The 26,877-nt window shown below is 42.5% G+C and overlaps 1 protein-coding gene across 6 annotated transcripts in view; it reads right to left on the bottom strand.

The window, feature by feature from the left end:
- KIF16B (kinesin family member 16B) overlaps window positions 1–26,877 on the bottom strand; it is a 308,638-nt gene that overhangs the window by 111,576 nt on the left and 170,185 nt on the right. For all 6 annotated transcript variants that reach the window (XM_033185556.1, XM_033185558.1, XM_033185554.1 and 3 more), the window contains exons 16-17: window positions 24,345–24,427; window positions 22,790–22,878 (exon numbers count right to left, since the gene is read on the bottom strand). In XM_033185556.1, the coding sequence (XP_033041447.1) occupies window positions 22,790–22,878; window positions 24,345–24,427 (172 nt within the window). The remainder of the gene's footprint in view (window positions 1–22,789; window positions 22,879–24,344; window positions 24,428–26,877) is intronic.

The raw sequence follows: 26,877 nt of genomic DNA, 5'->3' as shown, positions 1-26,877 counted from the left end.
ATGAGTGAACAAACACTTCAAATAGTGCTTTCCAGTTTAATAATGTGGGGAAATATTGAGAGTAAGATGTCTGGTAGATTTCGTTTTGGGGTTGTTTTTTGACACAGGGTCTTGCTTTGACGTCCAGGCTGGAGTGCAGTGGTGTGATCATGGCTCATTGCAGCTTTGACCTCCTGGGCTCAAGCAATCCTCCTCTCTCAGTCTCCTGAGCAGCTGGGACTACAGTATGGTGGCATTTTTAGGCAGAACTGAGTATCTCTTACATGGTAGGTGCTGTGTGGGGTGATTTGCACATAATCTCCCTCGTCCACCCAGAAAATTCTAAAGGCAGCAAACAGTATCTCCATTTTACAGATGAGGAATCCAAAAGTTTGGATATGTTGAACACCTTCTCCAAGGTCACAGTGGTAATAGGTAGTGGAGCCAGGATATGAACTCATGGCAGCCTGCTTCCAAAATACCACCTATTAACTCAGTTTATGAGCAATGTTCAAATTTGTGATATAAAAGTATTAAATATTTCATTGAAACTTGTTAGATAACAATATATTTATTCTACTGACAAACAAAAATAATCTGTACCTTAGCATGAGAAATCAGCCATATAAATCTAAATGAAAAGCATTTGCCAGTCATGAAGGCTAGCCCATATGCAATTGCATTAAGTCGTCTTAGGACTTCGTTAAAATTAAAATATGATCATTCCTTTTTATTTAAGAATAAACAGAACCTTAGGAAGGATTCCAAATTGGTATCTTCACACTTCAGTAGAGTTCAGTCTTTCTAGAGATATTTACATAGTCAAAAAGAATCACTGGATCAAATACTTTTTAAAACCTAAGAATTTCCCTAATGGAATGAACTGTACTCGTGATTTTATTTTCTGTGAACGAGAGCTCAGTGCGCACACCAGTAGAGCTGGCTTTGACAGTGTCACGTGTGCACAGCAAAAATGCTACACTGAGCACTGGGCGTTCGGATGGAAACCTACCATCTGAGGATTGTTTATAGAAACAAGTTCTGCGCATCACAAACTGGGGCCTGTCGTGGGGTAGGGGGAGGGGGGAGGGATAGCATTAGGAGATATACCTAATGTAAATGACGTGTTGGTGGGTGCAACACACCAACATGGCACATGTGTACATATGTAACAAACCTGTGTGTTGTGCACATGTACCCTAGAACTTAAAGTATAATAAAAAACAAATAAATAAAAAAAGAAAAAAAAAGCTAAATGACATCTGGAACCCTGGCAGCAAAAAAAAGCAAACAAAAAAAGACACAGGTTCTGTGTTTGAAAGTCAGTATGCCCTCCGTCACTTGTTCTTCCAGCCTTAGAAAGCATATTTCTCATCCCTTTTAACAAAGCAGGAAACTGAGGCTTACAGTATGTAAGCAGCAGAGGCAGGACTTGGATTCAAGTTCAGTAATAAAATCTCTGCTGCCAATCACAATTGTTGCTACTAGTGAGCTGCATGGTCTCAAGGAGGCAATTAGTTCTGAGGTTTTTTTTGTTTTTGTTTTTTGTTTTTTTTTTTTGAGACGGAGTCTCGCTCTGCCGCCCAGGCTGGAGTGCAGTGGCCGGATCTCAGCTCACTGCAAGCTCCGCCTCCTGGGTTCATGCCATTCTCCTGCCTCAGCCTCCCGAGTAGCTGGGACTACAGGCGCCCGCCACGTCGCCCGGCTAGTTTTTTGTATTTTTAGTAGAGACGGGGTTTCACCATGTTAGCCAGGATGGTCTCGATCTCCTGACCTCGTGATCCACCCCTCTCGGCCTCCCAAAGTGCTGGGATTACAGGCTTGAGCCACCGCGCCCGGCAGTTCTGAGTTTTAATATTTAATGTGACATTTTAACTGAGTACCTGCTTTTTAAAAATTGAGCACAGTGTCAAGTACTGTGTTAGGCAAGAGGCTCCAACAGTCTGTAAGAGAGATGTGGTCCCTGTCCCCACCAGGCTCCGGGTCTGTAAGTGACAGTCAGTGTGTCACATATAAGCATGGGGTACTGAGCCCAGAATTTGGTAGTACCTAGGATCAAGCAGAGCTTCCTGAAGAAGCATATACCTAATCTGGGTCATTCTTTCTCTTACATGATATAGAAACTCAAAGAAAGCTAATAAAATCAGATTTGGGTTTGCTACAGGAGAGATGGCAAGACATGAAGCTCAAGAGGACAACAGAAGCTGGACAGTGAAGAGCCTTGGATGTTACATTAATGACTCTGAACTTGATCTTAAAGGAGGTGGCAGAAAAATGTCTTGGGCCAGGACTGTTGAAGAACACATATTCCTGGTGTTCTGTAGAAAACAGATGGGTGCGGGAGCAATATAAGAAGGCAGAGACAAGTTAGTGGTAGAAACTTAAGCAGATGACAGAGCAGGACCCAAGTCAACTGTTTGCCTTGATCCTAGGTACTACCAAATTCTGGGCTCAGAACCCCATGCTCAGGTGTGACACACTGACTGTCACTTACTGATCAGGAGCCGGGGGGGGACAGGGACCACATCTCTCTTACAGACTGTTGTAGCCTCTTGCCTAGCACAGTACCTGACACTGTGCTCAATTTTTAAAAAGCAGGTGCTCAGTTGGCCAGGCACAGTGGCTCACACCTGTAATCCAGCACTTTGGGAGGCAGGCGGATCACCTGAAGTCAGGAGTTCGAGACCAGCCTGGCAAACACGGTGAAACCCTGTCATTACTAAAAATATAAAAATTAGCCAGGCGTAGTGGTGGGCACCTGTAATCCCAGCTGCTCGGGAGACTGAGGCAGGAGAATGGCTTGAACCCGGGAGGCAGAGGTTGCAGTGAACTGAGATCTCGCCACTGTACTCCAGCCTGGCAGACAAGAGCAAAACTCTACCTCAAAAAAAAAAAAAAAAAAAAAAAAAAAAGTAGGTGCTCAGTTAAAACGTCACATTAGATATTAAAACTCAGAATTTATTATCCTGGTGTGAGGATAAAGAAGTGAGCTGGAAATCATCATTCTTAGCAAACTATCACAAGAAGAGAAAACCAAACACCGCATGTTCTCACTCATAGGTGGGAACTGAACAATGAGATCACTTGGACTCGGGAAGGGGAACATCACACACTGGGGCCTATCAGGGGGAGGGGGGAGGAGGGAGGGATTGCATTGGGGTGTTATACATGATATAAACGTTATGCACATGTACCCTAGAACTTAAAGTATAATAAAAATAAATAAATAAATAAATAAATAAATAAATAAAACTTAAAACTTTTTACCAAAATCTTAAATATCAGAACAAGTCAGAAAGCTTGTTTTTTTAAAACCTTTTTTATTATGAAATGTATTACACATAAAAAAGGCTGTATAAAACATATATATAGATTTAAAAAATAATAAAGAAACATTTATGTATGTAAAAAAAAAGAAGTGAAGCCCTCTCCTGATACTCAGCAGGTCGAGCTGACAAAACTTGGCAACTGGTGGCATTTTGGTGGGGGTGGTAAGAAGAAAGAAAAAGGCAAAGATGACCCTCAGGTTTCTGTCCAACTCCTATAGTGGGTAGGAAGGCAGAACAAAATTACAGAGAGACTGAGTCCAGAGATCAGCAGGTGTGAATACAAATTCTAGTGTTCTGAGACCATGAACAAGTTATTTAACCTTGGATGCTTCATTGCTATAGAGGCTGAAGAAAGTCACGGGCTGCACCTCAAAGGGCTGTAGCCAGGATCAAGTGAGACGCGACGTGTAAGATGCCTGCCCGGCACCTGGACACACCAGGGGCTGAGTGTTGCCTCGCACTGCTATGGTTCACCGAGATGAGGAGAGCAGTGGGCAGAGAGAGGGCTGGGGAGTGGCAGCTGTAGCAGTGCTGGCGCTCAAGGTGGGAGAGGCCAGGGCAGCGGTTGACACTCACTGAAGCTAACGACCACAGGGGACTCACTCTATACCTGGCACTGCTCTAGGTACTGTGAATTTAATTCTCACAGTGACCCTGTGAGGTCACTGTTCCTACTTCACACAGGAGAAATGGCAACGTCACTATAACTGGCAGAATCAGGTTTGATTCTAGAGCCCACAATTTTAATCTCTTCTCTGTCCTGCTTTCAAGGTAAGTTCAGTTTTACACACATAGAATCCAGTGTTTACAAAGGGTCATCCAACTGAGATGTCCAACAGGCAGCACGATACATGCCATAAGCTGGTATGCAGGCCCTCATCAAGGCTGAAGATGTGGCCTTGGCCTTCACCGGCATGTAGACAAGAACTGAAGCCCCAAGAGTGGGTGAGGTTACCCAGGACACACGTGCAGAAGGAAAACAAAGGAGCTTACTGCGAAGTCAGAAAGATCACAGACTTCGCAGTGACTGGCAGAGATAAATGGCCCTCTAATGAGGCTGGGAGTGAGCAGTTAGAGACACAGAGAAAAATCAGGAAAGGGCAGACATGAAAGCAGAGGGAAGAGGGTGTCTGAAGCAAGAGATCAGTAGCATGGAATAATCCAGGAATGCCAAGTAAAATGTAGAGCCCAAGGAGCACCCAATGACCTTCGCAATGTGGAGGTTCATCTTGGAGAGACCTTTGCTGGACTGGGGCTGGACTGCAGAGGTCTGAGGAGTGAGTGAGAGGAACCTAGAGACGGTGAATGTAAATATAGTAGAGCGCTTTCTTGGTAGGTTTAGTTATAAAGGGAAAGTGGTGGTTTTAGGAGAATGGGTGCTCATTTTAATACACGAAATAGACTTGTGCCTATTTAAAACCTTGTATGAATAAGCAGGAGACAGAGAGATCGAGTGAAAAACTGGGAAGAGGCTGGGAATATCTGATGGACAGAGAGGTCTCTGAGCGGGCAGGAAAGAAAAGGATAGCGCCATGGGTGAGAACAAGGGTTCGGGCACGGGTGCCAGCCCAGACCAAATTCTGGCTCCTATATGACCATGGGGCAATCTCTCAACTTTCCTATGCCTTAATTATCTCATCTGAACACAGGCTCAAAAATAATCCTAGTCCTTAGTTGGTGAGAGGATCCAACGAGAGTACTCACAACCACTATTAACTTAGTTAATAAATACTAGCTATTAATCCTATAGGATTCATGGTACAGGTAGGGGAAGTTAGTCTGAGAAAGGCAAAAGGGGAGTTCTTTCATTGGGACAGGAAGAAGAAGGAAAGGATGAATGCAAAGCAGACATGGGATTTAAAGGTGCTGCTCTCTTAGGACTCCTGTGTTCTATATGGAGTCAGAAACAAGCTCCTCTGCCTAATGACTCCTCTTCATAAGAGTGAGGAGAAATAATGGCGGGGTTAGAAGTAAAAGAGTCAGGAACATTATTTATAATAATGAAGGGGCCAGTGGGCAAGAGAACTGATGGAGGAAATGAGCAGAAAGGGCTGGCTGGGCATCATTCAAGCTTAGAGACTTAATTTACAGGGGCACTGATCTCTGTGTTGATGTGGTTTTCTCTGTTGCACTGAGCTCAGATGTCTAGATATAGGCTTAGGGCAGGGAGATAGCGCAATGGTTCTAGAATCAACAGGACTCACATAAGTTGAAGAACAGAAGGACCATCTGATGATCTGGGAAGCAGATGGCTCAACTGCTGGAGATGAGGGACTTAATTGGATAGGGAAGTAAATGGAGACAAGACAAGACTTACAGGAAAAGTGAGAAATCAAAGAAAGTCTCCAGGCTGAAGAAGGGAATGCTATTTAAGTAACTAGATTGCAGGATGAGTTAGTTTCAAAGAATCACTGAAGATAACATCACAACTTAGAATGATGAAAGGCTTAGAAGGAAATGTCTGGAAGGGGAGGAGAAGGCAACAGTACGGAGAGGCAGAGAATGCGAAAGGCAAAAAGTGGGACAGGCAGATGTCCCAAGTGAGGCTCAGAAGTGCTCCAGTGGGCAGAGGAAGGATGGTCTGGAGCAGCTTGGAGGAGGATCTCAGAGTCTCTGGGTTGGTGAAATCACAGGTCCTCCTTAGGGGAAGCCTTCACTTATTGGGATAGAGAAGGGGAAGTATGTGCATTAAGGGAAGCTGTCAAGATCGGGTACTTGAGGCCATTGCTCTGGCCCCTGAAAGTAGTACTGCAAAGTACTGAGTCAGAAATCAGAGAGAGAGTGCCATTTTAATTCTTAATGAAGACTTGTGATTTCCTTTCCGTGACCAGTCTCTAAATAGGTAGAAACTTTGGTTGTTTTCTACTGAAAGCAAAATGCCTTTGGTAAACAATGATACCTGTTTCCTCAAAAATAAGAGTAACATTTAAAAAACAAACAAAAAATGCCATAAAGATGTTCAGTCTTAAATCACAAACAGTATGAGGGGAGCGTCATTCCAAAGTTAGAGAGTATTTTTAGACATGCAGTGATATGAGTTGCTGCTCACACTGGATCATTTCTGTTAAATATTACATATTTAATAATCATACTCCAAAATGCACCTATTTCCATAATCAATGATAATTATTTGGGATAATAAACCTCAGTAGACTGTAAAATATAAATGTGAGTGTGTCATTATCAAGGAGAGATCATCAAGAATAATTGTATTTGAAGGTGGCTTCATTTTAAATATGTGTCATTCATTATCTTACTTTACTGGAATTATCATGGCTCCCTATTCTAATTTCCCAAATGTTATAATTAAAAGGAAACCACAAAGGATGTAATTTTTGCAGGTGTTTTTAGCATTTTAAAAGGACACTTAGAAGTATACTTATTGTGTTAAGTCTAACAGAAAAAGGACAGGACAGCATACAACCTACTTTTTCTTAATCAGAGAGAGCCTTTTCTTTTACATTCAAAGAGATCTACCATTTTTAGGTATAACTGCACATATTTCAATTAATCTTTCTGTTATCATCAGCAATAAAAAAATGAGCGAGTGGGAATGTCTCAGCTTATACCATAAAGAGGGAGGGACGGAGGAAGGAGGGAAGAGAGAGAAATGAGGAAGATTTAAATGAACTGAAAGCACAAACACCTGCATCCTTGTGTGTCTTCATGGTCATTCATGTTGTACCTATGATGTCGTTTCACTTTCTAAACAGAGTATGACTACCCAGGTCCAGTCAATGCTTGAGCAGGCAGTTGCAGTGCAGGTAGACAGCGAGGGTAACGGAAGCTGAGTCCAGCCCACAACATGTATGGAAGGGAGGTCCCCGGCAACAGAGGCGGTCTCCCTATGGGCCAGTCATATTGGTAAAGTCCCTAGCATGGATATTACTCTATTATCTCAGTGGGCACATGATCAGATAAGGAAAAACTTCTTGGTCAATGTGTAGGCCTGGCTTTTTCCTAGGTGACTTTTAGGTTGTTGTCAAATATAGGGATTACTTCATGGGCATGCGATCCATGCAGCTGCACAGGGCCCTGTGCTCAGACAGGTCCCATACTTGATGCTCTGCTGTGGCCACCTTGAAATTCTCAATGATATTAGAACAGGAGGCCCAACTTTCAACAGGTACCGAACTCTGCAAATTATGCAGCTAGTTCTGATCAAGCATATGTCATCTTTGAAAGAACTCCCAGCCTTGTGCCTGGAATGCTCAGTGGTATTCCTCACTCCAGATCTGGTAAGGAACTAGAAAAGCACTAGAACTCAGTGGACAATGTTTCACCTTTCCCTGATGCTTCACTAGGGTTTAGGTTCCAACTACAGAGGGTTCTTCAATGGTTTAGACAAAAACGTTGACCTTTTCACTACACTACCATCCCCTAGGAAACTTGAGTCATCTCAAGCACCTCACAAGTGAGTGAATCCCATGGAGACTAGGGGATCTTAAAGACTAAAGAGAAAGTTTGAATTTGGGTGGGGGGTTAGTGCTTGTCCTATCCAATCTTCTTCCCAACCTTGCAAACCCTAACATTCTAGATGTTCCTTGAAGGCTAAGCAGAAAGCAGTTATTTCACCCAGGGTAGGCTCTGGGAGACTGAAGAAAAGAAGAACCCAGCCATCCATCGGGTTTCCAACTCTTCATGGAAAGGTCTTGAAGTCTTTCCTATGTGAATCAGCTCTCAGCAAACTTTCACTAGAAAGCTAGGAATAGCTGTTTCGTAGACACAATTGGAATTTCTACACTATTCACTCCCTCTCACCCTTTTTTCAAATCATTGTCAGGGTATCCCACAGTAGGTGGACTTACATAAAATTACAATTCAAGGGGTGTGTATCAAGATGGGGGTGGGAGACAAGAAGTCTCACAATGCAATTTAATCTAGAAGGTTGTGAAATTAAACCCTCTTAAATAAACTTCAGAGTTTATAACTTAAACATTCAAAGCACTCTGGGAATGGTTTTCTAACAAATTTCCAAATCCCTGGTCTAGAAGGTACTCACTAAAGACTTTCCAAGGAGCCAGTCTTAAGCCTTTTGCATTCCAAATAGAAAGTGCCCCAAGAAACAAGGATTGATTTTTTAAAAAATAATAAAATTTGATATCATAAGCGTTTTCACTAAGTTTCTCCCCGGCCTATTTCTCACAGCAGTGGTATAACTTGCTCTGAAAATGACAGCTAGGAACATAGATGTGAAACCCAGAGGCTTTCCTAATCAAGCGAGAGGATCACAGGCAGTCTGAACTTGATAAGGACTTGAGATAGATCATACACTGAACTCATACACACCCCACCTCCCCTGCCCCTCCATCCTTTTTTACAGGCCAGGAGAATGAGGCCCACAGAGTGTGAGACAGAGGGCCCAGGTGACCTCCTTTTGAGAGTCAGGACTCAAGCCCACCTCTTCCAACTCGTCATCCATTCTTCTACCCAGCCCGGAATTCTATCTTACCTTCTCAACCAAACCATGGTACTTTTTATCCCAGAAGGAGCCTCTCAAAAGTTAAAAATGATCCAACATTGCAAAATATATCTCTTCTCATTGGACAAACCAGAAGAATGCACCACATAATTTTCCTTCCACTTCCTTCAGCCACGCATTCTACACATACAATAAAACTTGTCCTGGCACCTGCTGTGAACAGGCAGGACTCTGAGTGGAATAAAGAATGGACAGCCTGCCTTTGGGTGAGTGAAACAGAGTGAAAGGAAACATGCTCATGTATCGATCACACAGAATGTAAGGAGCCCAATGGGAATGTTTTCAACAGGAGATGGGGTGGAGGGACAGCATTTACAGGGATGCGAGGAAGCCTTGCAGTGGAGGTGTTGTCTGAGCTTGGCCTTGAAAAATGGATAGAACTGTGATGAGCATAGTGTTGTGGGTGGGGGAAAATCCAGTGGAAGAAAAATAGGAGAAGGAAGACAAATGAGAGGTATACAGAGGAAGCTGTACAGAGCCTCAGTTGGCTACTGCTCTGATTAAATAAGGGGAAGTGATGAGAAATAACAGGGAAGTTAGACTGTGAGCAGAATATTAAAGGTCCAGATGACACTCTCGAGGGCACCTTCCTGAGCAAGCTTCTCTTCCACCTCCCCTGCCCATGAGTCCTCTATCACAGCACGGAGCAGGACTTCCAGGAACTGCTGGTTTACTCACCCATAATTCACTGGTCAACATGCCAGGCACTATCCTAGGCACTGTGGTCTCAGCAAAAGAAATCAAGTCTCTTCCCTCATAAACCTCTATACCAGTGTGGGGCTGAGCTCACTAATACATAATGAGTATGCCGTGAGATACACACTCTGAAAAAGCATAAAGCTGGGGAAGAAGAAGGACTGGGAAGACGACACTCAGGAGAGAGCTGCACGAAGAAAGTGAGTGGCCATGACGATGCATCTGGTGCCAACATGAGAGACGAGCCAGGCCACAGGCCAGGAGGGGACGTGTGCAGGACAATGTAAGTACAGAAGGACCACATGGTGCCAACAGGAAAAGAAACCAAGGGAGGGTGGCCAGAGGAGAAGAATCACGGCCCAAGAGAGAGCTAGAGTGGACACCATCCAGGGCCTTACAGGTCACAGAGGGCAGAGGTTGTCTCCCCCTCCACTGGGGTTTTCAGAGGACGGAGATCCCCACCTTGGCTGACTGTGTATCTTGAGGGCTTTTTGTAAGGCACAGAGTAGCTTTCAACCAATGATTGCTGTGGGTAGTGTTTTGAAGTCAGTGGCATGAGCTTGACAGCCAGAAACACAATGACAAGGAGTTACAGACCACCTGGGTGAGACGGTGTCAACCGATGTCCATCTCTTTGCCATAAGAAATAACTTTTAATACCCTGCACACTCTCATGTTTAGAATAATTCACTGCAAAAAATTTAGAAAACACAGGTAGGTGTCCTGCACCATGACTCCTTTATTTTGTTCCCAGCCCTCAGCCTTTCCGGCCATAAAGATGCACTCACAGAGAAAAGCCTACCAGAGAGTCTATTTTTTAATCATTTCCTCACAATATACACCTTGGACAAATCACCAAATGATTAACTATTATTCTACAACATAGTTTAATATCATGGAATTCTATAACATAGGTGTACCATGATTTATGTACACAATTTCATATTGTTGGAAATGTGCATGGGAAATTATCCTGAAAAACCATTTTGGTGAGGTCTATACTGGGTGGCCCAAGAAGAGGCTGGTTTCAGGAAAGAAACACTGTGCACATTTGTGGGTAGAGGGAAAAGAGAACAGAGAAGGGAAACTTGAAGATGCAAAGAAGACTCATAAAAGGCATCGCAGTTCCTCTGCCATGATGATACACTGCTGAAGTGAAGAGCTTTGCAAGTCCACCTGACACACGCGTGCACCTCTGAGATCGCACAAGAGAAAGACAACACGCCAACACCCCTAACCAGGCAATGCTGGGAATGTGCACCTCAGTATCCCAGACCAGGGCTGCCAGGGGTCTTGGGGCACCAGCCTGTCCGCCACGCCCAGCTCTCTGTTGCAGTGCGTTTTCTTTTCTAGGTATCCGACACAGTGGTATACTCCTTCCTTTCCTTACTTCTCTCCCTGACATTTCCCTCCTCATTCCTCCCCATGTGGCTTTAATTTAAGCAGCAGCTGCCATCAAAAAAAGAACTGGGTGTAGATTTAGCTGACAAAATAACAAGGTAGACCAAGATTTATATAAAGAATTAATTGAAATGTTACCAACAATTTACATGGGAAAAAAAGGAAATAGTTCTGAATGTCCTTAATGATTAGTCAAAAGTTAAATCAGTGATGATATAAACATAAAATGAAGAATCATATTCAATGGTGTGAGAAAAAGCACACAATAAAATGTTTTAAAAAAGTAGAAACTGTATATCTAGTGCAACCTCAATTCTGTTTTTTTAAATACTCTATATAATGCACAATTACAATATTTGATGTACACTTAAATATATGTACTTAAAATATAAGCAAACATTACAAATGTAAACCAATCATTTTTTCTTGGTGAAAAGATTATGAATACTTGTGATTACTTTATTCATCTCTGAATGTGTTACTTTTTATAATAAGCATTTCACTTTATAATGAGAGTAACTACCTGTTTAAAAAATTTTGTTTAATCTACACTGATTACAGCAACTGTTTTACTTCTGCTTTGCCTCTATCAATCTGTGGTTCATTGCCATTTATTTCCAACAATGATGACAATTAACCTTAGGTCATGAGATATGGGAGTTGCTGCTGGTGACTAAACATATGGTGTCACTGACTTGGAAGCCAGCCATTCCAGGTTAAGAGTCAGATCTGTGATGAAAGGAGGGTATGGAAGTTCCTTAGTTCCTTGTCTGGAAACAGTTCACACATACACACATTCAGTCAAGAATTATTCCCTTAAACACCTACTCAGAAGTCAGAATACAGTACTGAGAAAACCAGACTCTTTCACTTACCACTAAATACAGAGACCAAGAGTAGACAGTTGCACAAACAGATATAATCACCAACTACTTAAAGTGTTAACAAGAAAAGATAGAGGATGCCATGAATAAGTAGGCCAGGAGGTAAAATTTGGATTGCGTTTGGTAAATCCTCTTTGAGGAAGTGACATTTAAATGGAGATTTTGGAGACCATGTAAGATTTAGTCATGTGAAGAACCAGTGGACAAATGGACAAGTGTTCTAGGAGGAGAAAATAGCATATGCAAAGACCCAGAAGCAAAAATGAATGTGTACAACTGGAAACCTTGACTGAATTAGCAACATGTTCTAATCAAATGAGTTAACAAATTACAGAGCGGCTGACATGTTATCAAGTTAATATGTTACTGAAATGGAAAATCATGCTGTCATGTAGGGCTAGGAGGAAACCTACTTTCTCCCACCATTGCCTATAACTGCCATTCATCGTTTCACCAGAACAGTCTCATTTGCTCAGCTGACCTTGACAATTCAGCTTTCGATTGCACGGTTATAAAATGGCTGAAGCAAAATGCATCCTACCACTCAGACAATACAATCTGAAGTAACTGAATAAAGGCACATTGTTCTTTGAATTCCAGCGCTCGTATCCCCACCTACTTTGAAAACAGAAAACACCTGAAGCTCTTCAGTTAAAGTGGCTCACAGTGGAATAATATTCAAGGACAAAAGGAAAAAAGCAAAGTCTGTAATTAACACTAATCTCAGTCAATGGAGGAAGAAGCCCACTTCTTTCAGTTGCTTTCATCACATGTTCCCCAAGATTGTGTATCTTAACAAGCTATTTAAGGCAATCTATAGCCAACTGTAAAGTTAGTAAATGGTCCATAAAAATGCAAAACAACTGAGACCAAAAACTGGAGAAGAAACCAGCCTTGCAGCAAACTAAACTTTTGAAAAATGTAAGGCCCAATAAAATAAACCAGCAGAGATAAACACAATAAATAACCATCAACTAAAACACAGGCTAACTACCAAATTACCAGCAACATAAATACTGCCAACTCCATGTATAAAATGTCCATGCTCAAGGTCAGTAAGAAAAAAAAAATAGGATAAGACAATTTATAAAGTAGCAGCGAGTGAGCGAGAAGAGGAGAGAAAAGTGTGCTTGCAAGGGAATGTGGTCTTCTTCCCTCTCAGGACACGCAATGGGGACCATGACCTCACAAGAAGGTGCAAACCTCGTTGAGAATATCTCCAGCTACCAGTAGATTCTGTTTCTGAAGCCCCTTCTACATTGTTAGAAAGCAAAGGGGAAAAGTGCATTCCCCTTAGTTCATGTTTATTAGACATCTAAGTTCCAAGTATGCTGCTGTGCACTGAGTAAACAACAAACTAGATTCTATGTCTGTTTTCTGGAAGTGTACAGTCGTGGACAGCAAAGCTAAGGCTCAGTACAACAATGGGCATATCCCTGTTATTGGTGTCTTCTTACTTTCTCCCTAATGTGATGTATTCATCCTCCCAGTTTAGTGAAGGCAGAAAGGAGGTGAGGAAGGAAGGAAGGGAGGGAGGGAGAGAGGGAGGAAGGTATGAAAGAAATAGGGAAGGAGTTGGACACAGGGAGGAAAATGAAACTATTTCCTAATTGTTGTCATCTGGGGAGAAGCCCTTACTATCACCTTGGTGCCTTTGGCTTTTTGTATTCAAATCCCAGAACTCTTCATTTGGAATCTAGTTCTTTCCAGCTTTATATTCCGGAAATCCATTTCCATTCTTAAATCTGAAAGTACCAGGAAGGCTGATGCTAATCTCATAGAGCATTCTAGTACAGCAAGTAACTCAGCACAGAACGAATTAGGAGCTTGGTGAGTCTTTCTTGATGACCAGGATGCCCAGGGCTTGCTTTTAGAGACAGCCACTGTTTGCCAGATTCCCTAGACTCTAGGGCCTGTGAATACAGCCTAGAACTGTGTCTAGGAGGGCGTAATTATATTGACACATTCAACACTCTAAGAAGGCCCATTTTCAGCCTGAAAAACAAAATAAAAAGGATAGTCTCATCTATCAATGGGAATGGTGGTAATATATATATAAACATTCTGTAGAATAATTTGTGAATATGCATCAAGAGCCTTAAAACTATATGCACTCTGGCCCGGCCATTCTACTGCTACTTCCTCCTCGCTGAGGAATTAATCATGGCAAAATGCAAAGATTTAGCTACAAAGCTCCTCAGCCCAATAACTTGTGAGAGTTAAAAATGAGATAACAAAATGCCTACCAATAGAAGTTAAATAAGGTATGGCAGGGGTCCCCAATCCCCAGGCTGCGGACTGGTACCAGCATTCGATTTGCACAGGAGCGCGGACCCTATCATGAACTGCGCACACGAGGGATCTAGGTTGTGTGCTCCTTATGAGACTCACCTAATTATCTGAGGTGGAAGAGTTTGATCCTGAAACCATCCATCCCCCTCCTCTGTCCCTGTCCCTGGAAAAACCATCTTCCACGAAACTTGGTCCATGGGGCCAAACAGGCTGGGGAGCGCTGAGGTAGGGAACAGTCATACAATGGAATATCATATGGACATTAAAATAATGTGAAAGAATTTATGAAAGAAAAAAATAATAAGTGCAAAAAACTTGCAAGTCCAACATTAATCCATCTTGGCACAAGATATAAAATATAAATGTATATATATAAATGTGTGCACATACATAAATGTGTGTGTACATCTACAATATTAATCCATCTTGGCACAAGATATAAAATATAAATGTATATATATAAATGTGTGCACATACATAAATGTGTGTGTACATCTACACAAGGAGAGGCAGAGACAAAGAGACATGGACAGTGGAAGGAACAGGGGTATAGGCTGGAAGTTACAGTAACATGTTAACTGCAGTCACTTCTTTTTTTTTTTGCTTGTGATTTTTCAATTTTCCATAATGAACACATTAAAGTAAAAAATACATTTAAGTATTACTCATCCGCCTTCTTCCCCGATCATTGGTAACTTCAGAGCATCCTCTGAGTTAGGGGCCTTCCGTGGCTGTGGGGTCTGCACTGGCCCTGATGCTAACCAAACCCCCTCAGGCTGCTGCACTCCTCGGATGACGCTCCTCCAATGGCTCACCAGATACAGGTTTGATCCGATTTTTGATATTTTTTAATTTAACTGGGTTTGAAAGCTAGGTGTTTTTCCTCTTTAGAATTTAATTATTCAAATGCATCCATTTAAATGGGCTCACCACTGGTTAGTGCTCAGAGGAGGCTAATGCGCCAGTGAAAAATTCTTTTATTTTCAAGACTGAAATGAGCTTGGAAGTTATCTAATTTTGCTTTGAGCACTTTGAAGAAGCTGTGAAAGCTTCTGCATCTTGCCAAATGAGCCGCCTGTTTGCAGTCTCAAAGCAAGGCAGAGGAGGCCTGAGCAGTCGGCTCGGTTTCTTCTTAAAGACGCTGTACCAGCTGAGGAGGAATGTTTCCCCTGCAGGAAAATTATCTCCTGGCAAAGACCCTGGCTGGGCACCTCTCCAACGTGGAGCTAACTCCCAAAGGAAGTCACCAGGCTTCTCTGCCTAATCCAAAAATTCTCTGGCACCAAGTATCACGCATGTGTGCGTACAAATCACGGCTTCCAGGGAGCTTGAGGTGTGGGCCAGCAGTAATTTCCCAAACTATGTTCCAACTCTATGTGCCCAGTCAGGCTGATATAATGTTCTTGGGGAACAAGAACTTTGCTTTTAAAACGGCAAATCTTACTATAATTCAGAGCACAGGGTATTTTTTTTTAGACATATGGGCTGTTTGGAAAATTAGTAGATGGCCTGCTGAACAAAGACAAAAATCACATTGCTCTGAAGATAACTTGGCGCTTACTGGATACAATAATTTGTAAACCAGTCATTCTTTTGGAGAGCTCTGTTCTGGGAAAAACTGAGTACTATGCAGCAAGTTTTCAGTCAATTGCAAAGAACACACTCAGGTCTACACAATACCAAAGAAACCAAGAGGTATGGTAATTGTAACACCACCAAATGTGTAGAAACACATGTGTGTGGGTGAGAGACTCACAAAGATAGGGGCCAAGTAATGTGGAGATAGGAAACTGCACAGGGACCACTAACAAAAGACCTGGGCAGACCTGTGAGAGGGCAGACACATCCTTTGTGCTGAGAGCACATCTGCTGGCCAAAACCTACAAGCTCAATGAACATTTGTGAGGTGCCCACTCTGTGGGGTCTTCTGGAGATTCAAAGATAAATGAGGCATAGTGCCTGCCCTCAAGAAGCCTAAATCAATTAAATACACAAACATCAAATGAACGAATTTGGAAAGAGCTAAGACACACGAATGCACAAAATGCCTGCGAGAGGATACACAGGAAGCACTTAGCTCCAACTGGAAATGCACAGAAAGCTTCCTGAGGATACGACTCTAAGCTCAGCTTAAAAGAGGAAGATGACTGGCCAAGGGAAGAAGAAGGGGAAGGAGTCACAGACAGTGTTACAGATGCAGAGGCCTGGAGAGAGGTGTGACCCACGTAAATCACAGGATAAAGTTCGGGGTGGAAAGTGACTGAAAATAACACTGGAGAACAAAGTCAGAGATGATCAGGTTGATGGCTGGAAGTCATCACCTGGTAGGTACTGAGGGGCCAGGCCAGATGCTGAGAAGAGGAGGAGGGGGTGACCAGGAAGGGCTAAGGAGGTGTGGTGAGCTCCTTCCTCAGGTTCACGGCAGGCACAGGACTCCAGGGGCAGGCCCACAAGTCTTCCCTGTGCCATCAGATAGAGAAAGTCAGGAATCACAGTGGGAACCATGCCAATCAGAGCTCTGCAACATTTGCTGCTCCTCATGTATTGACCCCATTGTCCATTTAAGGAAAAAAAAAAATCTGTCCTACATGCTCTTTGGTAGTGATGGGCAACAAGATTTCCTAGAGTGAAAGATCCCTATATACTTGCTGAAGGTGGGAGCAACAAGAGGAAGAGTGCTAGGAAGACAAAGTACCCACGTGGAGCCAATTAGGGAAGGAAAAAAATTCCCAAGGGATAGAGTGGGTGATGACTCAACCTACAGGAAAGCAGGTGGCTGCAGAGGGACCTGGGCAAGGGAGGGGAGGCCCAGCATTGTTAGGCAGAAGCTAGCATGAGGGCTTAGCACAGAGAAGGAGGAGGCCAGGAGGCACGTGGGTGTTTGTGCATGTTGGGGCGGGCAGGGAAGCAAACATTTAATAAGCACCTGCTTTGTATTACACAACAATTAAGAGGGTCAGCAGCTAGTTTGGCCTAAGAGGGGGGAAAGTAATAAAGAGCAGAAGAAAGCTCTCAAAGAAGTCTGTTTGAGTAGGAGGTGCCATCAATGCTTTTGACTCCTGTTAAAACTTGTCCTGGAGAGGTGATAAGGCAAATATGGGGTTAAGGGTCTCCAGACTCCGTACTTCTTGGCAGGGCTTAGTCACCTGCTAAAGCTACGAGACTGCTCACAGGGTTTGGTGACTACGTAAGTGCCCTAGGAGGTGACTTACAATAAGATGCAATGCATTGGGAGCATGGGTCTGGGGTGACATGTGCAGCTTTCCCTAATTTAAAGACCTTCAAACTCATCCAAGTCTGGCATGTGCAAAGATAATACTACCACCGTCCTGATTTCTGACAGGCTTTACAAGTGTCTTCCCCGTTCACTAAATCATGCTCCGAGATGACTAAGCCTCGGTCTGTCTCAATCACTCAAGCCCCAGCACAGGGCTAGACAAATGATGGGCCCTCAAGCACCACTGAATGAATGAGGTAAAATGGCAGGGCTGTGAACATCTATTTTATTCAACAGGGGGATCTGCCTTCTTCCTCCAAGTGGAGAAATATAGCCTTTGACAGGCCACAAAAACCCGAGCTTTTTCCATGGGGTATCTGATCGCTGACGGAGTCACAGTCACTTACAGGAGAAAGTTCAAGGCCCAGGGCCTAGTTTTTCAAGGTTGTACTCATTATCCTCCCTTCCTCTTGACAACCTACTCCTCCTCCTCCCATATTTCTGTTTCAGCTGAGTGGCATGCAGCACCCAACCAGTTACTGAAGCCAGAAACCGGAAGTCAACATCTTTTCCTTCATTATATCCCATATCCAATTCATCATCCACACCTCAGGACTTCCTGCCCTGACTATCTCTGCAGCTCACCCTTCTAGGTTCCTCCCACTGCTGCCTCAGTTCAGGCCCTCAACTCTAGGATCCTTGTGAGCTTCTCCAGGACTTGTGCTGCCCAGCCAGTTCCTGAGAAGTCACAGCAATGCCTTTCAATGCAAGGATGAATGATCATGCTTCTTCCTAGCTACAGGCACTCCTTGGACTGACTGGGTTTTGAGAAACATGCAAATGAGCTAGTTGAACTGAACCTGGCAGAACATGAGAGACGTCATGTAATCATCAGGAAATCCATCCAGGTTAAATTTACGTTAATCATTTATTTACTATACTTACTGGGGGAACTACATTTTGAGATTTTCTTTCTATATTTTTAGATACCATTTTCAACGTGGGACACTTGAGAAAACAGAAGAAAATAAAGATGAAACGAATACAATAAGATACTGCCTCACACACATTTTGATGTGTACTATAAAAACAGAAAATCACAAACTGGTGAGGATATGGAGAAACTGGAACCCTTGGGCCCTGTTTGTGGGAATGCAAAATGGTGCAGCTGTTGTAGAAAATAGCATAGCCATTCCTTGAAAATTAAAAATAGGGCTACCATATGATCCAGCAATTCCACTTCTGGGTATGCACTCACAAGAGTTGAAAACAAGGACTCAGACAGACAGTTGGACACCTATGTTCATAGCAGCATTACTCACAATAGCCAAAAGGTGAAAACAATCAAAGAGTCCATCAACAGATGAATGGATAAACAAAATGTGGTATTATCCCTACAATGGAATACTATTTGTCATAAAAAGAAAGGAAATTCTGACACATGCTATATTGTGGATGAACCTTAACTAAAGACATTATGCTAAGTGAAATATGCCAGTGAGAAGAGGACACACACTGTATGATTCTACTCACATAAGGTACCTAAAGTGGTTAAATTCATGGAGACAGAAGTTGAGTGTTGATTGTCAGGAGTTTGGGGGAAGGAGGGAATGGATGTTATATTTAATGAGTACAGAGTTTTAGTTTTGTAAGATGAAACTGGTTGCACAGTAATGTCAATGCACTTCACACTACTGAACTGTACACTTAAAAGTCATTACCATGGAGAAGAATGCTAACTGAAGATTGGGCCCTAAAAACCCACCCCTCAGGCACCTAAAATTCACGGGCAATTACTTTCTACAGCAGGTGGAAAGTTGAAGGGGTCTGGGAACCAGAGAGAAAGAAAGTATGATGAAGTATTAAATAATTTTTATTTGCATTTGTGTCAATGAGTAATGCAAGGGGTAGCATGTATACTTGAAGTCAGGTGAACAGGCTGCATAATGGTAGCATCAGATGCATCCAGAACCAACTGTAATTCTGTCCAAAACAGATTGCTTCTCCTGAATTCTCTGATTGCCTTGGCCTAGTTCTTCATTTCAAGACAAGGCCCCCTTCCCACCTATGGCTTAAAGCTCCTGAACATGATTTTGAGATTATTCAAGTAACTGCAGTATCCCCTGGGATTAAGCAGACAGATTAGGCCACAAAACCACATTCCTCTGCATAATATGTCTCGTTCCAGTATTTGGAACATCCACGCCCAAAGAAATTTTAAAAGCCTTTTCCAAAGGGACTCATGTGACTTAATGAAATTTTATTCTTAATCTGTTTACAAAATTTGTATTAAGCATGTTATGTGAATGACATCTTAAACAGAAAAGAGTAACACAAGGTCACTGACCTTAAAAAGCTTCCATTCTAACAGGAAATATACAAGCAGAATTCTTATCCGACTACTAGCCTAGGCCTGCCCTCCCTGGCTCCCCCATCTCAGGGAAGAGTGTGCCACCTGTAGCAGCTGTTGAAGCCTGAATCCTAGGAGTCACTCTTAATTCCTTGATTCCACTTTGCTCCACCTCTACGGCTAAAGTGCAGATCCAAGCCACTATTACCTTTCACTTGGACCAAGGAAATAGCTTTCTCTAAATGGTCTCCTGCTTCTATGCCACATTCTCCAAATGGCGTACATCCTAATATTTGTATTAAGTACATCTTCAGGTTACTCTCTTGCTTAAATCATTGTAGTGGTTTGCCAGCTCTCTTAAAAAACAGTCAAACCCCTTCCAATTGCCTGCATGGCCCTACATTAGCTGACCCTTGACCTCCCCACCCTCACTTGTACCATTCTTCTTGCTTACTATATCCCATCTACTCTGGCCCTCTCTTCACTTCTCATTTTGATGCCATCACGCTTGCTTTCTCCTTCTGTCTCAATGCTTTCCATTCTCCCCCTTTCTGTTTTATGAGTGTCATTTTCTCTCCATGAGAGTCTTAGACCAAACATCCCTTCTTCAGGCAGCCACACCTGATCAAACAGTGTCCTAAGACATTTGATTTCATTTTCACTTTCTGGATTTATTTTTAAATTATCTGTTGATTGTGTCTCTCCTCCAACAAGCATGCAAGCTGACCTTCTCGGGATTACTGGCAATATCCTGACTGGTTCATACAATGCATTCAGAGAGGATTTGTTGATAGATGAGTGTATGTTACAAAGAAGACAAAATAAGGAGGAAAGAAATGGAGTAATGTACAGTGAAGAGAGGACATTGATTTTTGGTTGTGGGGAAGAAAAGTCAGGAATCGCTTCCACAGCAGAGATAGTCTGTACTATGCCCTGGAGGATGAGTAGGTAGCCAGGCAAAAATGTATCCCAGTCTCTGGAACCAGCAAAGGAAAAGCCCCAGAGGCACAAGCTTGTCCACCTGTAACTGACCAATACAAACCACAGTGGGAAGCTGGAACTCAAAACACCTGGAGAGAGGTCTGGAGACGACGAGCATAGACAGTGGACAGCCCAAGTGACGTGGTACAGGCTGGAACTTTATTTTTTAGACCATGGAAAGTCATTGAAAAGTTTTGAGGATGAAAACTGGTATACTCTGACCTGCATTTTGTAAACACTGAAAAAAACTATTTGAACTTAAATCTAAAAACAAAAAATGACATTACTTTTAAGAGAGCTATACTTGCTCCCAAGTTTTAGGGAGAAAAAAGAAAGACTTCCATCCCATGTGTATATGTAAGGCAAAGACGGGCCTGTGGCAAAGGAAAGACTGACTGAAGATCACGTTTTGGTTTCCAAAGACATTGAATAGCCATATTACATTAGCAAATGGTTTTAGATTAAAAGGCACCACCACTGTAGAGGATAATAATGGTTGTCCAGGATTAACTAACTGGGTCCTGGGCCAGGAGACACATCCAAGCCAGTACTCTTCATATCATAGGACAATTTAAATAGACAAACAATATTTAAGAGACAAGATCACACTATTTAAGCTGAAATTAACACTAAAGATCTGTGTATTATATTAAACGTAAACATGAGCAGTTCCATCTCAGTCACAATAAAAGGCAACTGCTAAAAACTGCTGTTGAAGACCTATAACAAAACGTGCCTTCCGAAGTACTTATCATTTAGCTGCTCTGAGAGTGTTTTCCCGTTTCAGAGGTCTGACTGACATGGCTAATTTCAGGACAGAATTATTTAATGAGCACAACTTTCCTCAATGACCATGTAACAAAATGGAAAGATCAAATGGGAAAGACAAAGGCTGACACAAGGGAGTCAACTGCTGGCGCTTCCAGAAATCCTGGAAAGAGGGGGGCGCCCAGGAGTCCACAGCCACAGGGCTGTACTACCTGGCTTTTTTCTTAAGTTCAGGCAGATGTTGGATTTGGGCTTCAGCTTGCTGGCCCATGAAATAAGGAATCCAGAAATGTGATCAAAGATCCCTCCTATGACACTGAAGAAATTACTTGCAGGTGTCTGCTTTCCACAAACCAGAACACTGGCTTGGGCTGAAGGAGTGAATGGCTTTCAGCACATGGCTCGATGTTTGTGAGAAATCTCAGGGTTGAGGGTGAGGGAGCAATGGAAAATGGAACCAGTCTCCTAATTGCAGTAAGGCAGGAGGTAGCAGAGTCAAAGCACGGGTGATGGAATCAGACAGACCTGGATGCATGCCTCAGCTCTGACTGTGAAACTGACGGAGAGCAAATGTATAAACATTTCCCCGTATGTAAAATGGAAATAGGTTTGTGAGAATTAAAAGAGAATTAAAAGATCAAGGTTCTTAGCACAGTGCCTGGCATACAGTAACCACTAAATAAATGACAGTTCTAGACAATGTTGTTCTTGTTACTTTGTTCTCACTTATTCAGTCATTTGATTTACCTCCATTATTTTACATGAGATTATCCTGGTAGGAAAGATAAAACTATGGAACCTCACACAACCAAAAAGGGTCCTCAAAGTTCCCTGCTTTTAGGCATTTTCATTATCACTGTCATTTTATTGATGAAGTCACTAAGGATGTGAGGTAAGCTGACTGTCCAAGGTCACCCAGCCACTAAGTCCATTTAAAACATTCTCATTTGTGCTCTCAGCAGTCCCCTAGTGTTTGAAGTAGTGAAGATAATTTCCTGCTCTACTGGATGGCCTAAGAATCAGGCGGCCTCTGTTATTACAAATAATTTATAAAACAAGATAAAAGTGCGTAAGCCAAAGGGATCATGCACTGAGTAATCAAAGTGCCAACTCTAAAATATTAGACAGTTATGAAAATGATAATGAAGCTTGTAACAAACCTTACTAATGCTTATTATGCTGTTAAGCGAAAAATCAGAAAACGCAAACTGTTTATGTTGTGATTATAACTAAGTAAAATTATGCACATATATAGTAAGGGCTGGAAAGGAACTCGGAAAATGACGGCGGCTGATTTGATAAGGAGGCGCCGTTGCAGAAGTTTTATTTTTATCTTGTGACTATAATGGAGTTGGCACAATAAATGCAAAAGTGATCATCACAGGGAAGGAGATGCTGCTGTTCACTCACCCGGGGTTATACAACATGACTGCAGACAGGTTCTCACGGGACTTCGAGAGGTCGGTCATGGACAAGCTGAAGGAGGACAGAAGGCCACTCTAAGGGCAGACACAGGGCAGAGTGGTTACCTTAGCAGAGAAGAAAAGGTCACTGCTCTGGACTTATTGCTTCCAACATGTGAGAGACAATGAGGTACACATGCTCCTACTTAACACACACCACAATTAACTGGTCTATCTGAGGAAAGCAGATCAGGGCAATAAGACCCTGATACATTTCAAACCCAAGCCTTCTGCTAAGTACAGTAGGACCTTGGCCTTCTAGGGCTGGGGAAATTCATCAGGAATTCCACAACCCAGTTGGTCTCCCCTGCCAGTTAAAGTCAAGGAAAGGGGTTACAATATCTTTGTCATCCTCCATTACCTGGCAGACAGCAGTCTCCTGTAATCAGCGATATCCACTCACACTTAGGGAGCAATAAAGATGAAGGCAGAAGAGGTGAAGGGAGACCAAAAGAGCGAGCTTGACCTATTTTGCTTCCATGAGAAGTTATTGGCAAACATGTTTTTTCCCTCTGTTCCTCTGAAACTGTGTACCAAAAAGGACCCTCTAGGGAGACCCTGCGCTGCAGCAGATAAGAGGCTCCACTGGCTGGAAAAAGCCACCCAGGAGAAGGGTGAGGTCTGCAGCTTTCTTATTATTTTCCATCTAGGGCACTGGAACCCGGGCATCCCTTATAAAGGAGACAGAAATGAGAGGCTGGGTAACCAGTGGTCAAGGGCAAACGCTTCTGGTATTCAAGTCAGTACTGCAGCCAAGGCTCCCCACTTGCTGGCTACGGAGCAAGTTAGGGAGAGTTGCTCTTAGTCTGTTTCTCACCTTGACTGGGGGGTGACAGCATGGGGGTATTAACGGCTGCTGCACAGATAAAGTGATAGAATACATGCACAAGTTTAGCATCATTTCTGGCTCGTAGAAATGTTAGCTATAGCCTTTATTATCTTCTTCAGTCTAAGGACCAGCCATGATGTCTCTGAACAGATTTCTTTGCTTCTTTCTCTGGTCCTCAGTTCTCTTCTCCGTCAGCACTAAACTGCCCTTTAGACATCCCCTTCCAACCAAACCAAAGTCTTTCCCAGTTGTCGTAAACCCACCCCTGCTCTTGCTTCCCACCTCAATGAAAAATGTTTACTGTGGCTGATTTTGGATTAATGTGGTTCCAATTTTGGGTTAATTCCTAAGAGATGCTGATTAGAGAAAGTCACTCTCCACCTAAGGCAAAATGATGCCCAATTCCTTGGTGGGAAGGGTGGAAGGCTGAAAAGAAGGATCTAGGAGGGGCAGTTTCTCCTTGTCTGCTCTAGAATTTACTTGCTTGCTCTCTTATTTCATCAGCCAATCATCTGCTGGGAAACAATCTCCCTAGAATCAATCCAGATCACAGAACTACTTTTCCAGTGGTTCTGCACCCCAGAAAGTCAAAAAGTTGGAACCAGAGTGACCACCACCCACTCATCCCCACATCCGATCAGTGGTTCCCTCCTAGAGACACCATGTCCCTCACCTTTCTCTTCTCCCTGAGCTTGGCAGCTTCCTTTGGATGGTTAAAGCGAAACATATTGGTTCTTCCCAAGAGAATCACAGCACCTGAGAACATACAAAAACAGTAATGAATTTACAGTAAGCAGTGTGGTCAGTTGCCAATATAATAAAATGGAATTCTACTGTTGAAATGTAATTTCCAGTGCAATATAAAATAATAAGGGAAAGTTTTAGTCTCAAAAGTCTGCTTACTTAAGACAATTTCAAATCTGCAAATACTTTTATTTTTACAGCTGAGTGTCACAACACACATAATATCTTCATATCCATAATATCCAGCAGAAGTGATGAATCTAAGCATTACAACATATTATGAGATTTAAAACTTAACAGACATACAATTAGACGTTTGATTGTCGGGAAGAAAAAATAAACCAGTTCTCCATAAAGAGGTAATATCAAGCAAAGCATATGGTCACAACTTTAGGAATGTTTATTGATGCTGATAAAAGAAATCTCAAAAGAAAAGTGCTTTCAAAAGAAAACATGATGGAATTGGCATAGTATAGGTAACTATCACTAAAATCTCCCTCAGAATTTGACGGGAAAGAACTTGTGTAAATTTAAGATCTATTTCCAAATAAAAACACTGCTTCTTGTCAAAACCCTATTAAAATTTCACATCAGACACACAAGAAAGGGTCCTTTTGATTGATGAGAGTCTTCCTTATTGAGAAAACAACTGTACAAGGGGCAAAAGAATTAAAGGGAAATACCCAAGGAAAACAAAAGCATGGGAAGAGGCAAATTTCAGCTTGACGAAGCAAACAAACCCATTCGAGGGTCACAGCCGTCTAAAGCAGGCACAGGTGCCTGCAGGGCTGCGAGCTCCTTGTCACCAGAGGCATGTAAGAGAAACGATGTTGCAGAAGAGGTTCACTGTCTCTTCTGAAGTCCCATCCATGTATGAGGGGCTATGTGTACGGCCCCATCCATGTATGAGAGTCTACAATGCCTCAGGGCATTAGTGAAGATAAAACACATGTACTGACAGTCAACCATGAAGAAAGACATGTGAGTGCTTAAGTGTTTAGCGCACTTAGCTGAGTGTGTGATTAAGTGACGAGTGTAGCCCAGAGTAGCTGGGGACAGGCTTCTGCACCAAGGACCTAAGCTGGGTCTCACTGGATAACCAGAGGGCAAGAGGAAGTGTTCCATGTGGGGTAACTGCAGGGAGAGTCGAAGCTATGGACAGGAGAATGGCCTGCTATGTTCAGGACAGAGGAGAGAGTCATGTACATCCAAAGTTCAGGATGTTTGAAACAGAATTGATACTGGATAGATGAAATAGACTGTGAAGACCGGAGAACAAGGATGAGAGTTTAGACCAGAGGTCACAAACTGGTGGCCAGAGGAAAAACTTCAGCCTATAGATGTGTTTTTAGTCTTCCCTGTCATGTTTCAAAAACAAAATCTTTAGTTGGCAAGAGTTAAAAGTCTGGAGAGTTCACATAAAAGTCTGGGTACCTTTCTAGCATTCCTTCAAAATTCCTAAGATATGCTATCAGTAGATCTTTGTTTGTACTTGGCAAAAATCCCTGGGCTGCTGAGGGTTGCCTCCTTTGCACAGGTGACCTCTAGAAGACCATAGTCACTAGCCTCTTGCTAGGGTAATACCTTCACCTGGGCCCTGCAGGAAACATCATAATAGCAGGTATCTATTCTGGAGCTCAGGCCAGCATATCCACCTGCCTATTCGATGTATTATTTTGGATAGCTCAAGGGAGTTTCAAATTCAATGTGGTTAAAACCTAACAGGTTTAAATCACAACCACAGGGAGCAACTGATATGGGTTGGTTTTAGTGGTTGTCATTATTTAGCAGAAACGAAGTCACTATGAAAAGGAGGAAAAGACAGTTTTAGGAGCCCTAGCAGGGTAGCAGCAGATATTATTCACTCTACAGTTTGCTTATCCCTGTGATGTAAAATTGCATTTGTATTTTTTCCAATTATGGCAAGGCACCATTACCATGATTAAAAACGGTGTTTCCCATGCCTTTTGCAACTAGGACTCGGAGCAGTGTGCCACATAGAGAGCCAAAAGCTAAGCAGCCACATCTAGGATATATGTATATTTAATGCTGCTAAAGTTACATTAGAGATTAATAAAGCAATCACATTCCAGGTGTTAATTACATCTCCAATTCTCCTTTTTTTTTTCTGTTAATCAAATGCCTAGCCATGCAAGTTGAAAATTGCTAAAATATGTTAATGGAAAAATAGAATCGAATTGCAGAGACATATTTCAAATTGTATTAAATCATTGAAAATAATCTTCCCACCCATGTTATTTGCATGAAATACACATAAAAAGCCCTTTAAGGAGTTATAAAAGAAAGCAAAACTATCCATGACAACTCACTGCTTCCATCTAGATAATATTTGAGTCAACTGTCTGGCATGTAAAAAGGGGTCCATTAAGGCTAGTTTCCTTCCCTTTCTTCTTCTAAGTACCTGTACTCAACAAACCTGGTGAATTTAAAAATTTGCTTCA

This window comes from Trachypithecus francoisi, unplaced genomic scaffold (assembly GCF_009764315.1).
Source record: "Trachypithecus francoisi isolate TF-2019V2 unplaced genomic scaffold, Tfra_2.0 Lachesis_group21, whole genome shotgun sequence".
Taxonomy (NCBI): domain Eukaryota; kingdom Metazoa; phylum Chordata; class Mammalia; order Primates; family Cercopithecidae; genus Trachypithecus; species Trachypithecus francoisi.
Note: the sequence above shows the minus strand (reverse complement) of the source record. Positions and strands in the feature narration are given on the sequence as shown.